This window comes from Phoca vitulina, unplaced genomic scaffold (assembly GCF_004348235.1).
Source record: "Phoca vitulina isolate PV1807 unplaced genomic scaffold, GSC_HSeal_1.0 scaffold79, whole genome shotgun sequence".
NCBI classification, from domain to species: domain Eukaryota; kingdom Metazoa; phylum Chordata; class Mammalia; order Carnivora; family Phocidae; genus Phoca; species Phoca vitulina.
The window spans coordinates 6,170,337-6,185,173 of record NW_022589782.1 but is presented as its reverse complement, the minus strand read 5'-3'; the positions used below and the strand labels follow the sequence as shown (position 1 = coordinate 6,185,173).

Sequence of the window (14,837 nt, the reverse complement as noted above, 5' to 3'; positions counted from 1 at the left end):
TGTAGCCATCTCCCTGCCCTCTCGGAGCTCTTGCTGTACCAGCTGGGATGAGACTGCTCTGTGGTTCCCAAAGGGCGATTCTTGTCCGTGGCCCAGGGATTTGAACCAGTGGGCTGCCCACCGTGGCTTTGGGACCTCATCCCAGCTCACTGGAGGTGGGGTGTCATCTAGTTAAGCCTGTCAAGTGCCCAGAGGGGTTTCCCTGCTCTTTGCACCTAAGTATTCTAAGCACTTCTGGCTTTTTGTCAGCTGATGCTTTTACATCAGAACTTGGGCCAAGTGCCTGAGAATGCCTTCTCCTCCATCTTGCTGCATTATGCAGGCTACACGAGTGTGGGCCCTCCTGGTAAGGAAGCTTCTTCGCCTGTGGGAGGATTCAGGGGAGCAAGGGAAAACACAGGCCCTGACAAGAGCTCACAACTGCCCCCGTATCCAGCCCCCTCATCCTTACCCTTCATCAGAGATCTTTGGTAAAGGGACATGAAGGCCAGAAGTGGTTTCTTGAGGGGTATATGGTAAGAACATACTGCATGGAGTGTAAGGGCTGAGATGTTGTGGCTAATTATCTCGTAGAAGATCCACATCTGAATAAGTGTTATCATCCAACATCTGAGATGGAGTAAGGAGACCTGCCACGTGGCTGTTCAGACAAACGCCAAGCTTCCAGACTTTACCAGCTGCCAGGACAGAGGCCCTTCCTTCCCCTGGCAGCCTCCCTCCCCTCCGGGAGATTCACGTGTGTCAAAAGGGGACAAGCAAACACCGATACCGAAGCTTCGTGCTGAGCATCTCGTGCGGCCAGCAGGAGTCCTCTCCTTGGCGTGGGGTCCCTGAAGTAATGAGACGCAGCTTAAAAAACAAGCTTTAATCAACCTCGTAAAAAGTGTTCTTGTAATAGAACTTGGATAGGCCCACTTGCCCTGCAGGTTGCAGGTGATGGTTTCACATTTCCAGGTTCAGGGGCAGGATGGTCTCCGGAGGCCAGAGGTGAGTGCCGGTACAGAAGCTTGGCGGGGCGGGAGGTAGGTGCACAGATGGACCAGGTCCTCCATTTAACGGGTGCTCCGCAGCTCCAGCTGGCGGTATACCCTTGAGATCCACCACTGTCAAGTGGGTGCTCCAAGGAAGTCAGCCCAGAGGAAGGATCCTCACACCCGAGGGCCCTGCGCCCTTCCTCTCAACCACTGCCGCCTTCGAGCAGGACCAGGTCGAGGCAACAAGTGCACTTAAGTCTGCCCTGAAGGGCTGCCTCGTTCAAATCACATCGATAGGCACAGCTTCTGAATTCAGCAGGACATGGAGGAGGCAGGCATGACCTGGCTGAAGCTTAAATGATCCACCAGCCCCCGGAGTCACCAAGAACTGGTGTTTAATGACGAGGCCTCGAGGGGAAGGGCTGCCTTCCACACAGCCTGCTTAGCACAAGCCCTTCGCCACGACCTCCTCCCCTCCCCAGATTGGTGGTGTGCAGGGAGATCCGGACAGGAGGTGTGGATGCTAGACAAACATGATGCTGACTTAGAAGGACCAAACTAGAGCACCTGTCCCCTTTTAAGAAAAGATTACAGCAAAATGATAGGGAGGTGGGGTGTCTGGGAAACTGACAGACGTAGCCCCTCAGAACGCTAACCCCAGCGTGCCTGCCTGCCTGCCAGCCCCGGCCAGTGCGGCACCAACACCGGCGTGCAACAGTTCAGTGCACGCTCCCAACGAGGGCCCAGAGCGGTTCCCAACAGTGGGGCCCTCTGGCTGCTCTGAGCTGGCTCCAGCTGCTGTCACTGTCCACTGAGAAAGGCCAAGTGCCCTTTGGTGCATCTGTTGGCGTAGTGTCCTTTCTCGCCACACTGGGAACAGCAGGAAGGGAGGGAGGAGACAGAAAAAACCACCGTTTTCAAATGCAATTTTCAAGTAAGGTCACACCCACCAAATACCAGGTTAGGGATGGGACTCTGCAATTCTCAGTGGTACAGACTTTCGTTCAAACATGAAGGAAAAGGAGCTCCAAAGTACAGTGCCCAGAAACTCCAGCAACTCGGCAGATGGAAGAGCAGCTGCAGAGCCAGAGGACGATCTGCGAGCACAGCAGGGAGAGCTCCTGCAGGCCTGTCCACGGAAGGTCTCATGGTGGGTGGCAGGACGATGAGAATCCCGTGGCACGAGAGCTCCCCCACCTGCCTGGGGACCAAGCCCCTCTGTATGGCTGGCCAGTCACTTACCTTTCTGAGGCACTCTTCTGGAGACAGGAGGCAACAACGTGAGAGAAGCCACCAGGCTCCTCCCCCCAACCCGGGGACTCATTGCCGTGGACACAGGGTGGGCTGCACCCAGTTTTCCCTCCTGGCTCTTGCATACTTGCCTAAGCTACCCCAGGGACAGGTTTGTTACAGGATCAGAGAGATGGGACAAGGGTTAGACTTGGGCGAACAGACCCAGAGCATCACTTCAAAAATCTAGCACTGACTCTGACTTATCTTGGCTCCGATTCTCCAGGCCCTTCCTTAGCTTCTCTTCATTCATTCTTGTCACTCAGAAAGCAGAGGGGATTTAAAATGTTGAACAGCAGCCTCAAGCACTGACCAGGGGGTTGGGAGGAGACAGGAGGGGAAACCCACCCAGGGCCCTCGCAGTCCCGACCTCCTCGGCCTCAGGCCCAGATCTCCAGCCTGCTCTGTCTCCTGACCCCACGGGCCCCATGTTCTCAAGTCGGCCTGATCTGTAGGTGTGACTACGTGGATGAGTGGCCCGTGTAGCTGCCAGCTGGCCCTAACACCGAAGAGATGAGCAGAGGGAAGCACTGACCGGGCCCCTGCTCACAGCACCTGGCATGTCCATCGGCCTCCACAGCTGATCCTGGAGAACCCAGGATTCCCACAAGGTGCCTACAATGTCGACTACGAAGTGCGCGTGGTGAGAAGAGGTGGTTAGGTCCCGGCTCCACCTAAATTCAGGACGCAGGAGAGCTTGCTGCCGAGGGCGGGGGCCAGGACGCCAGCCACACTGCCTCCGAACACCTGCGTTTCCTCGGACTCGCGAAGTGACTGGTCGGAGGCACAGCCCCCTCTCCGTACTCTCCTCACCTGGTGGGGCTCAGGCTCAGAAACCTGAGGCCTTTAGTGGTTTGGGGCACCTGCCGTCCCCTCCCTGCGGAACACAAACCTCTCCTGGGAAAGAGTGCGAGCACTCTGTGTCTCACCCTGCTCTGTGTCTGACGGCTGTGGGAAGCGGCTCAGCGTTTCCTGAGGGAAAGTTCTGGGAACAACTGAAGCTAAGCATACACCTCCTGACTTGAATCTTCTACTTGGAGGCATGGATGCTGCTGTCGGGCGAGAGCTCACAGATGTCTAAGTGTCAGATTCAGCACTGTTTTCAGCAGCAAAAACTAAACTGCTACCAACAGAGAACTGGTAAAGTAAACTGCAGTTCTGTACACACCCAGTGAACAGATTTACGTTTACCGGCACAGAATGATCCACATGTTATCGAGAAAAAAAAGACTGTACAGGACATTATACATCCCAGGGCCCTATTTGTATTAAAATATATGTTCCTTGTGCTCGTGTGAATAAAAGTTTGGCACCGCAGTTCTCTGTGTGGGGTCCCCTGTGGGGTGTGAAGGAGCACCAAAACCAAAAATCGTGACAACACAGCACATTCCGTGACAACACACAGAATCAAGTGGCTGTTTTAGGGAAGGTGGGAATAGGGACAACACTCTGCACCCAAAACATTTGTGTGTCATCTAAATGTTTTTACCAAAAGGGTGTACTAACTTTGTATTTTGTCTAATAATCCCCAAATCTGAAGTTTTTGTGGCCTAGTTCTATTATCAGTTATTTCTGCTGACTTCCCTCAGTGGTGGTGGTTTCCTTCTAGGTTTTGTGATTTTTAATTACGAACTCATTCTTCAGAACTCTAGCTGTGGGAATTAGATATGGTCGGGTTGAGAATAAATTCCTTGTAGAGCCAGGCACCAGGGACCCACATCTGGGGCTGTTTCAGATCAGAAAACCCAGTTTACAGCTTTCCAGAATATGTGCGAACTCATGAAGGGTCCCCTGGTGACTATAAACTCTCAAGGCACTTACCTCCCCGCCTTTCCATCCAGAGCCAAGAATGAGACAGGTTTTCTAGTAGGTTTTTAAAAAGTTTACCCGTTCCCTGAGGGGTGTGTGTGTGTGCTAGGGAAGGGGGTGAGTTCTAATCTGTTTTCTTCCTGTGTGGGCTTAAAGCTTTGTCCCCCTTCCCTTGGGGATGGCCTTGCAGGATGTGAGGACATCCAGAGGCTTCAGGGCCTACTCCCTTCCCTGGGACTTGTGCTTCTACTTTATTACCAGCCTCCCTTTCCCGCAAGCTCCATCCTTTCATTCAACAGCATGTGTGATCATTCACCTGGCCTTGGTGTGTCGTGGAAGGAAGCAGGATGGTCTCCAGCCCACCAGGGTAGCCCATTTTCACTCTTACAGTCCAGAAACAAAGATGCTACCATTTTTCAAAATGAACTACGCAGGGAATGAGGGAACAGCCCCGCCCCGCCCCCCCAGCCCTGGGACTCACCTTGTAACAGGTGACCTGCTCCAGCGGCCGGGGTCCCCGGTTGCCTGCGCTGCTGTTTTGACTCTGCATGACCCCGATGACCTGCGGGGCTCTCTGCTGATTGGGAGAAGAGTTCTGACTCGTTAACTGGATCAAGGAGGACGACCTTTGTAATGGCGGATTGTTACTTTGCTGGAAAGAGTTACACAACACGGTTTTACTGCGGAAAACACGTGCACGCAGACTACCAATGGGGACAGGAGAAAAGAGGGCGGGACTGCTCCCGCACGACCAGCAGGAAGAAGGGCTTCCGTGGTGGCCCTGCTCAGGAGAGCAGGCAGGAAAGAAACATCTGGTGATGATGGCAGGAGCCGCTGCCCGAAAAACACCATGCAGACACACAAGAACGAAAAATAAAAGTAGAAAACAAAACACCAAAGAGACGAGGAGGTCTCTGGGGCAGCAGGGCGAGGGCATGAGCAGGCCTTACTTTTGTTTCTGAGGTTCTAGCTTCAGGTCAGGATGAACGCTTGGTTCAGCCAGATGTTTAGCAGCCTACACGGCGAGCAACAGTCACAGAAAAACAGTTGGGAGGCTGACATGCTGACCCGCGGTCTAGGGGCTGAGAGGGCCCTCCACTAGGGAGTCATGTGAGCAAGGGGGACAGGGGCTCCTGGCGTGGGGACTGGACAGCTAGGCCACCTCCCAACCACGAGGCTTCCTGGCTCTGGCCCCCGTAAACAGGAGCAGTGAGCTAGAAACCCCCAGGTTGTCACGGCTGCTCCTGCACCCAGGAATTCTGGCTTTGCAATGAGGTCTGAGTTACCCCACAAGCACCTGAGGGTGGGGCTCAGTGCAACACGCCCTCCTGGCTCAGCCTATGTAGCACTCAAGGACGGACAGGGCTCTGGCAGTGGGCTCAGAGTTCAACCAAGTAAAAGGTAAGGATGCAAGATCAGTAGGCGGGGGTACTCAGCCTGTTGGGACCCTGCTTAGCGCACCCGGCCAGCCTTTCTTCTGGGCCCCCAACCCTCCACTCCCATAACCAAAGCCAGGGTGCCCTTGGTTTGTGGGGGGTGGGGGGCTGCATGTGTCTCTGGCATCTCTCCCTCTCATGCTTGAGACGATCAGCCCATTGCTGGGTGGTGGGACCCCCTTGTCTAGGAAGGTGGAGCCAGCGGGTCCTTCAGCGCTGTTGCCAGCCCACCGTCCCTGCCAGGAACCTCCACACGGGGCAGCAAGAGCACCGGCACAGGCCGGAGACCCGCTCAGCCCCAGGCCTGCTCCCAGGCTGCTCCCGCCCAGCTGGGGGCCTTCAGACGAGGCCCGCCCTGAGGACTCGGTTTCCCTGCTTATAAAGGGACGGGCTGGAACCAGAAGCACGAGCAGCAGGCCCGCGGCGCCCATGCCGCCCTCCACTCTGGCTCCCGAGGGGGCGCGCTGAGCCACTCGCCAGGCCAGAAGGGAAGAGAAGCCACATGGGCGCTGGGCTCTAGCAGACAGCCCTCCACCTCTCGAGGGAGATGCAAACGGGAACTCAGGGTGACTCCCCTCCTGTCCCACCCCCTCCCCTGCCTCTCACACGTCGCCAGCCGGGTCTGGCCGACTGCGCACCGGGGCAGGCACGGCTGGGGCACGGTACCTTTGTCGGAGGCTGCGTCTGCTGTGGCAGTGGGGGCTGCTCGGTGGTTCCCATTGGCAGTTCAAATCGAGGGCTGGTCACCCCGCAGCCAGAGGGGAGGACAACAAGGGGAGGAGAAGAGGGGATGAGAGAGGGGCCAGGCCAGGCAGTGTTCTCAAATTCTGGCCCTGGGAGATCACAGGCAGCCTCTGCCCAGGCACAGAGCAACACGCCTGGACGTGGGCTGGGTGCTGGCTCTCAGCCCTGCCCCGAAGCCTCGGGAAAGAGAGGCGAAAAGAACGGACTCATCTGGACTCAGACCCAGCTCTGCTCCCACCTAGCTGTGGGACCTGCAAGTGCTGCTTCCCCACAACACACACCCTTTCCTGAGGGTCCAGCGCAGCTGCCGGACCACCTCCAACAAGACACACTCCCTGGCTCTCACCTAGGGAGTGGGACCAAGTCCGCAGCACCCGTCACCTGCCCACTGTGTGGCAGTGACCGGGATCCTGTGCTTCTGTGCAGGTGTCACTGGGGTGGATGGAAGCAGCCCGGGGACTGGGGACGACACCACTCTGCAGTCCCAGAAGTCTGACTCCACAACCACCCAAAGTGACAGATGTGCACTAAGGCCTAGGAAAGGAGCTCTGAGCCCTGCCGGGCAAGGAAAACCCAGCTTCGGAGGCCACGGACCTGCCCTTGACCAGCTGCCACCCCTGCTACCACATGACCCTGGCCAGTGGCTGAGCTCTGAGCCTCAGTGTTCTCGTGTGAAATGGGGACATTCTCCATTCTCTCTCTTTCTCACACACACACACACACACACACACACACACGAAGAGCTATGTGGACTAGTGTGTGTGGAATCTCAAGGTCATTGCCTCCACAGAGGACGCCCCCAAACCGAAGTCTCCTTCCTTTAGGGCACAGGTTCTTAACCAGAGGTCCCTGAGTGACATGCCAAGACGTGAGGTTTCCTGGAGCACGGAGGCCAGCTTTTCTCAGATCTATGACCCAGGAAAGCTTAAGTGCTGGGCTCGGCAGAGCCACCTTTGAGCTCAGGGAGCAGCGGCAGCCCCTGCCCCAGGCCCTGTGGTGACACCATGCAGTGATCAAAGCCCAGGTGGACCCGGGAAAGATCTAGAAGGCAGCAGGGCCTGGGGCAGGAGCAGGGTGGGGGAGTAGGGTCTGGCTACTCACTGCATGAATTTACAGGAGGGCCCCTCCGGGCAGAATCCCACGAGGTAATTCACACAGATGACTCTCCGCGTGTGCCGGTGTCTGCAGAGGGGACCTGCGGAGCCAAGCGTCCGGGACACTCACGCCCTGCTTTGGGGGATGCCCTCGTGCCCCTGGGCCAGCTGGAGCCCTGCCCACACCACTGCCGGGGACGAAGAGAGCAAGAGCAGGGCTCCAGATGCGGGCTCTGCCTCGTATCCATTCGGGGGGACACAGGCAGGGCCCACGACCCCTTCAATGGTAGTTTCCTTATGGAAAATACGGGAGAGAAGGCAGTCCATGCGGGAGGTCTGGGAGGCTCAGGTGAGCTGAGGGTGTAAAAAAGCCTCACTAGCCCCAGATGCCTAACCCCGGGTCTTACTGGAACAGGTGGGACAGGTAGAGAGGGTCGTGTGGGCAGAGGAAGAGAGGACCGGCCTCTTGCTGGGGGGCCCAGCCACCCCGACACCTACCATGCTTGCAGAAGCCACGGTCGTACCAAGGGCAGTCCTTGATCTTGGACTCGGGGTCGATGTGCAGGAAGGGGCACTCCTTGTTGCTGCATTCCCCTGCAGGGAAAGCCCGACACGCATCCACCTGGGGCAGCTCGGGGAGAGCTGGACTCAGACCGCCTCAGCTTTTCTCAAGGCTGGGGCCTGCTGTGTGGCAGAGGGCCAGGTGCTTCTGGTGTCCCTCCTGGCCTGGAGAGTCCTGAGCCCCAGGGCAGTGTCGTGGAGCCTCAGTCTCCTGACCTATACGTGGACTGTGTTCGTGACCTGTACATGGTGTTTCCCTCTCACATGTCCATGCTGCCTTGAAGGGCAATGACCCAGAGCCAGGCACAGGGTACACACTCATCAAATAACTCATGGCTCTACCCCTTACCTAAACGGGGTGCCCTGGGCACTGTGGGGGGCCCAAATGTGCAAAGGCACCAACTGAGTCCAGGAAATGACTGGTCTACTCTGATCAGCCCTTCACATCTACGAGCTGGGACGGGGGGAAAGGTCTGAGGATTCTGCCTTTCAGGACAAAAGTAGGGAAGACTTGGGAACTCGAGGCTGGATCCCTGTGGTCGAGTGCGACGGAGCCTCTGTGATGACAGCTCCTCTCGGGAGCAACCAGCCCAGCCGGCCGGCAGCATCTGTCACCCAACTAAGGGACCGTTTGCCCGGCTGGGCCGTGGCGCCACCTCCACGCTTGCCCTCCCCGACCCACGTTACACACGAAAGGCCAGTCTGATCACTGCTGGTCAGAGAAAACGCAAACTCCTTCCCAGACGCACCAGAAGTCCCTGTGGGGTCGAGCCCACCCCTCCCCGGGCTCCTCCTCCCCCAGCCATGCTGGCACCCCAGCTGTGCCCCCAGTGACCGGCCCCTTCTCGGCCTTCCGATCCCAGCTCCGCTCTCACCTCCTTAGGGAGGCCTTCCCTGACCATTCAGCCTAAAGGACGCTGTGGTCCTCGTGTGGTCCCATCGCTGTCTGTCTCCTTCAGAGCACTTCCTGCACGTCCTTCCCATCTTTGTCTCACTAGTGTCAGCGGCCTCCTCCCCTGGGCCGCTAGGGCAAAAGCACCGTGGGCCAAGGACTGGGTCTGTCCTGTTTACTAGGACCCTGACTTGTTTCACAGGTGACGGGCTGCAGACCGTGCATGCGCTCCAGGCCAGGCTCTGTCGGGAAAGGGCCGGCGGGGCGCGTCAGAGCATCGGGGGGCTGCGGCCAGCCTGCAGAGGTGCCCTTCAGAGTCTGCCCAGGAGGGCTGGCTCCCACCTTTGGTCCAGATGGGAGACGGCTCCCATGGAAAGGGGATGCCCCCTTCCGGTGCCGGTTCCAGTGCTGGTATGGGTGGGGCGGGGCTGGGAAGCCTGGGTCCTATTTCTGACCCTCTGTGCTTGGACTTCACAGCTTACGCTACCTCTACAAAAAAGAAAAGCTACAACTACTGTTAATAAACCGGCGGGCCACACCTGTTGGGCTGCTGGGATAATTACCGTCTCCCGATGACAGTGCTCTGAAAGCGTGCTGCACGCCCAGCCCTGCCCAGCCCCCCACAGAGAGTAGAGCTGGGGTCCAGAGCCCACCCCCATCCTGACCAACAGGGCCAGCTGAGGTTGCTGGGCACGGCCTAAGGTTCTGAAGCCGGAGAGCTGGGAGACGGCAGAAAGCGCGGGCACCCCAGCAGCTGCTTCTCCCCTCTGGGTCTCAGGTCTGGGTGAAGCCTCCCCGGGGCTCCCGAGGCCGGGCGTCTGCTTACCGAACTTGGAGTAGAAGTAGCACTCGGGCATCTTGGTCATGTCGTACTCGTGCAGGAACTCACACTGGTCCCCCTTCTTGCACAGCCCCCGCAGCCAGTGTTTGCACACAACGGTCTTCTCGCCACTGATGTGGCGGAATGGACACATGCCCCCTGCCGAGGAAGGGGGGGGCTGTGAGGAGGGCAGGGGGGCCTTCACCCCACACGTCCCTCGAGTACCCGAGAGCAACATGTCCTGGAAGTGGGGTCTGCCTCGGGCAGAAGGCCATGTGATTTCAGGCAGTACAGAGCCACACATCTTAAGTCTGAGTACTTGTTTTATGTCAGCGCGTTCTGGAAAAACCTAAAACATCGAATCATGGTATCACAGACATCACCGTTAAATGGAAGCTTAACAAGCCTAAGGGTGGTGGGAGAATGAGCTTATTTCTTTTTTTTTTTTAAGATTTTATTTATTTATCTGACAGAGAGAGACACAGCGGGAGAGGGAACACAAGCAGAGGGAGTAGGAGAGGGAGAAGCAGGCTTCCCGCTGAGCAGGGGGCCCGATGCGGGGCTCGATCCCAGGACCCTGAGATCATGACCTGAGCCGAAGGCAGACGCTTAACGACTGAGCCACCCAGGCACCCCAAATGAGCTTATTTCTTAATTGAATTATAGCTCTAGTGATACATAGACATGACAAAAAACTGTAGGGGTAGTAAAGGAAAGACTGGGGTTTGGGAAACACAACCCTTTATAAAAAAAACAGAAGGAAGACAGGCCCACCAGCAGAAGCCTGGACTCCAAGTGGGTTCCACTTCTAGTTATGAGTGCCCACTTAGCATCCAGGAATTAAGAAAGAAAATCAACTTCGGAACTGAAGAAACACATTGTATATAAACTGGGGGAGGTCTCCCTCCTGTAGCAGGACCTGAGCGATCAGCCACCAGATGGGACAGAGCCATACCCTCAGAAACTCCTATTTCCAACTTGTGACCTGGCGGGACCACTGGGAAGGCCCAACCACAATGAGGTTGTGACGGAAAGACCCAGACCAGCCCTTTCTAACAGAACTTTGCAATGATGCTGTCCAATATGGCAGTCACTGGCCACGTGTGTTAACTAACTAGTAGCCACATGTGGCCAGTGGCTACTAGTTAGTTAACACAGAGACAGCCACAATGCCCTGTGTTAAGGCCAGCTGTCTGACAGAAGGTGGCGGGTCAGAAGGCCAGATTTACTGAGCACAGACATGGGAAGAAGACCAGGAGCCCAGTGGGAGATGATATTGCAACCAGACAGCCCCAGGTCAACCTGGTCGGTCTACCTGGCAGGTCTATCGTTTCCGTGGGAAGTGATTGGGTTATAGAACCAAACTTGCCAAAATCATCCATTAAAACCACCCCCTTGCTCTAATTCTGTGCTCCCTACTCACTGATTAAAATTTAGTTTCCAAATAAATTTGCTTACAGGAAGAAAAATGCCCAGACCTGCACCTGGCATCTCAGCTCCCACCCAGTAGTCTGTCTCATCAATTAGTGGATAGTCTGGTTCCAGCAGCCTCTGTTGGAGCCTGGTTAGTATGAACAAGGCTCCACAGGACAGACTACTGTAGGGGTTTTTGATGACATGATACAGAGGACAGTGAGCTTGTGTAGACTGTAGAAGCAGAAAGGCTTGGGTTCAGACACTGGCTCAGCCACTCACTAACTCTGAGATCTTGAAAAAGCTCCTGAACACCTCAGTGCTTGGCCCTTTTTTTTTTTTTTTAAAGATTTTATTTATCTGAGAGAGAGAATGGGAGACAGAGAGCATGAGAGGGGAAGGGTCAGAGGGAGAAGCAGACCCCCCGCCGAGCAGGGAGCCCGATGTGGGACTCGATCCCGGGACTCCAGAATCATGACATGAGCTGAAGGCAGTTGCTTAACCAACTGAGCCACCCAGGCGCCCAGTGCTTGGCCCTTCTGTCCATGTCACAGGTCAGCTCGTGGCCACAGGCAAAGTGAGGTGAGGAGACAGACTCAGAGTGGGGTTCCAACCCGTGTTGTAGGTTTCGGGCAGAATACCCACTCATGTTCCTAGCCTGTCCAAAGCAGAGTAATTTCATCTAGGGACACTGCTAGTCTGCAGAAAGCAACGCAAGCCAGAGGCCTGATGGCCCACGAGTCTGCTGGGGGGCAGGGTGATGGAAAGCACCTCAGGAGGAATGTCGGGGAGGCAGGGGTTTCTTACCTTTGCCACAGGCAGCTTTCAAAAAGAATTCGCAGACAGCAGCCCCCGACTCTGCAGGAAGGAAAGGAGAGGCATCAAAGTGAGGTGTGCCTGGGGACATGGGGAGGGGACCCAGTTTGCCTTTGACCCGTGAAGGGTTCAGGGTACAGGAAACAGACTAGCAAAAAAATGCAAGGCCTGGCAAGTACAAAAAAAGCTGCTCATTTTGGTCACTCCCTGCAAAATGAGACACCTAGGTTGAGACCAGTCATTCTGAGAGCCTCTTGTACGCGAGATGCTTTCAAGGAGTTAGGAGTGGGTGTGGGAAGGATGGGGCACAAGATCACAGAAGTTAATTACCCCCAGTTCGGACTCGGACCTTCCAGAGGGCTAATTCATGGGTCTTTGAACATGAGGCAGAGGGAGGGAATGAGCTCACAGGAAACACAAACAATCGAATGGGGACTCTGAGGAAGGGATAAGCGCCTCAGAGGTGCTATTCCGGAGGGAAGAGCATAATGGAAGACACAGAGGCAGAACTCTGCTAGTTCGAGATCTAGTTCATGGTGGCACAACACCAACACACAATTATTAAAGGTGCAGTCTTCCGCTTCCGCAGAGGCAGCCGGTTCAGGTGAGGCGAGCGATGGAACAAAGGCTGAGTGTGGTATCAGTCAGTGACTCCAGGGGGCAAGGCAAATGAGCCCAGGAATTCACTCGCCATGGCTACTAGAATAAACGGTCCGTGGCTTCATAGACAGTTTTCTCTATCAGCAGGCATGTTAGAGTTGCTGAAAATCCACCAACAGCATCTTGGAAAGCCAGTTTCATACCTCTCTTCGCTAACTTGCAGGAGATTCCTTGGATTCTCGGAAGCAGGCAGATTTTGCTAGGATAAACTTAAGGCGGTCAAGAGGCTATCACTCATTTGCATCTCAAAAAGCTTAGAAAGCCAAAAAGTTGTCACTCATTTGCATTTCAAAAAGTTGAAAAAGCCTTATAGTAAGGAAAGCATCATAGAAGAGTATTTCTGGGCTCTTCTCAGAGGTTTGCTTCGGTCCTTGAAGCTAGAAGTCCATAATCCTGGGGCCTGGCTCTCAGGCGGATAGGTTAAGAGTATGCCTTTAGGGGAGAACTGAAAATTCTTCCCAAAACAAGATGACAATGAAGTGCTGGGACAAAGGAGAACGGGTTGTGGCCTCCCAGGGCTTTAACACACTGAACTAGCTCGTGGGCTGGCAGAGTGCTGAGGGTGCCTACCAAGTCTGAGGCCCAAGCCAGGGCAGCACCCGTGGCCAGGCATGTCCTTGACTCTCCTTAGAACAGGTATGTGGGTCCCTTGCTATTGCACCTGCCTTCACAGACTCAAGTCTGTGTGGTCCCATGCTGGAGAAAGGTGGGCGGGAAGGAGCTGCCCTGCATGGATGGTTCCATGGCCTCAGGCTAATGCCATCAACACAGGGAAAGGCCACATGTGCAAAGGTGGATGTGCATGCACAAGCAGGAAGTGATCACGTGTGTCGAGGGGTCAGCAGCTGCTTATGCGTATCATAGAGATGCAGGTGGTGTGTGTATAAGATAAGGTTGCCAGAGGTATGTCACGTGGGTAGAAGCAGTATCTCACAGAGAAGCGTCAGCATGAGTGGGACAACTCTGGTCACGTGTGCATGAGAAGTGTGGCCACTTGACGGGAATGAAGCTGCAGGGAGGCTCTGCCAGGCCACCGACCGGCGGGAGAACGGGGGGCCTCTGGCAGTTATGGGACATGGCACAGGGAACTGCGGACTGAGCCAGTCAGGAACACTGGAGAGCTCACCTGGCTCCACCATGTACCGAGTCGCCAGGGACCAAGTGGTCTTCGGCAAGTCCCTTCCCCCACCCAGGCCTCAGATGCCCCATCTGTGGATTGAACACAAGGACCTCTGAGCTTTAATGTTACAACGTTAGACTTCAAGTGTGTCCAGAACGGAGAGAAGAGAACTGCTAGTTTCTTTTAAAGTGCCAGACACCCACCTAAGTTGGCTGGAGGAGCTATCATCTGAAGGTGGAGAATGAAGGGAGCTCAAGCAGCTGCCCAGGTAGGATGAATGGCCCAGAATTGGGGTCCAGAGGAAAAGTGAGGGATAGGCTCCCAGGAGTGCACATCCTAGAATGGAGCTTGAGAATCTACCTGGGAATCTCCTACAGAGAGGAACAGGTGGGTCTTCCTCCAGCAAGACTCCTCCAACCGCCCAGTTTTGATGAAAGCAAGGAGAGGGTGCTCAAAGTGGGGGGCTGGAGATGAAAAGGGGGAGTATCTATTTTCTTTTAGTTAGGGGAGGGAAGTAATTTCCAATCCGAGACACCCGCTTTCATTCAAGACCTATTTGAACAGCCAGACATGGTCCTGCCCTCCTGAAGATTGTATTAGAATAGTCCCAGGGGTTCAAAGACTGGAGAAAGGGGGGCTCCGGACTCTGAATGGAGGAAGGGGGTCCCAGGATGGGTGGGGGAAGGGGTTCCACCACCGATGGGGAGAAGGTCCGGGACCCAGGGAGAGGGCGTCCCGAACCGAGGGGGAGGGGTCCCGGGGCTGAGTCGGTCGCGCCCCTCGCCCGCAGCCCCGGCCCCGCGCTCACTGTCCATGCCGGGGAAGGGCAGCGGCTGTGCCCCGAGCTGCTGCTCCACTGCGATCTCCAAGTCGAACTTGATGTGGTCCACGCTGGCGATGATTTCCTGCATGGCGGCGGCGGCGGCCACACCGGCCCGACTACCCCTCAGGTCCCTCGCCGCCCTCACACCTCTACCCGCCACCCGCCCCGCAGCACACGGTCCTCCGCCTCGTCTTGCCTCGCCGCCGCCGCCGCCGCCGCCGCCGCCCGAGGGATGCCGGGAGCTCCCGGAGCCCGCGCCGGCCTTTCGCCTGTCCAGACCCGGCCAATAGAGCGGGGAGTACGGGACGCTCCGCTAGGCCAGGCTAGCCGCCAGCCGAACTCCCGCCTCTCCTCGCGGCCCGGGGTAACCCGCCTCCGCGCGTAC

The 14,837-nt window shown here is 56.3% G+C and overlaps 1 protein-coding gene across 5 annotated transcripts; it reads right to left on the bottom strand.

Annotated features, from left to right (window-relative positions):
* Positions 1-95: 95 nt before the first annotated feature.
* CPSF4 (cleavage and polyadenylation specific factor 4) lies at positions 96-14,698 on the bottom strand. Of its 5 annotated transcripts, none has more exons than XM_032394061.1 (9): positions 14,438-14,696; positions 11,841-11,891; positions 9,627-9,779; positions 7,846-7,941; positions 7,355-7,448; positions 6,176-6,248; positions 5,024-5,088; positions 4,555-4,650; positions 96-1,844 (listed from the first exon to the last, which is right to left on the bottom strand). In XM_032394061.1, the coding sequence occupies exons 1-9, from the start codon at positions 14,538-14,540 to the stop codon at positions 1,694-1,696; spliced, it is 882 nt and encodes a 293-aa protein (XP_032249952.1). In that variant the 5' UTR covers positions 14,541-14,696; the 3' UTR covers positions 96-1,693. The 5 variants fall into 5 exon arrangements, with proteins under 5 accessions (XP_032249952.1, XP_032249953.1, XP_032249955.1 ...); XM_032394062.1 differs by having other exon boundaries at positions 4,555-4,647; XM_032394064.1 differs by lacking the exon at positions 5,024-5,088 and having other exon boundaries at positions 1,449-1,844.
* Positions 14,699-14,837: the final 139 nt, after the last annotated feature.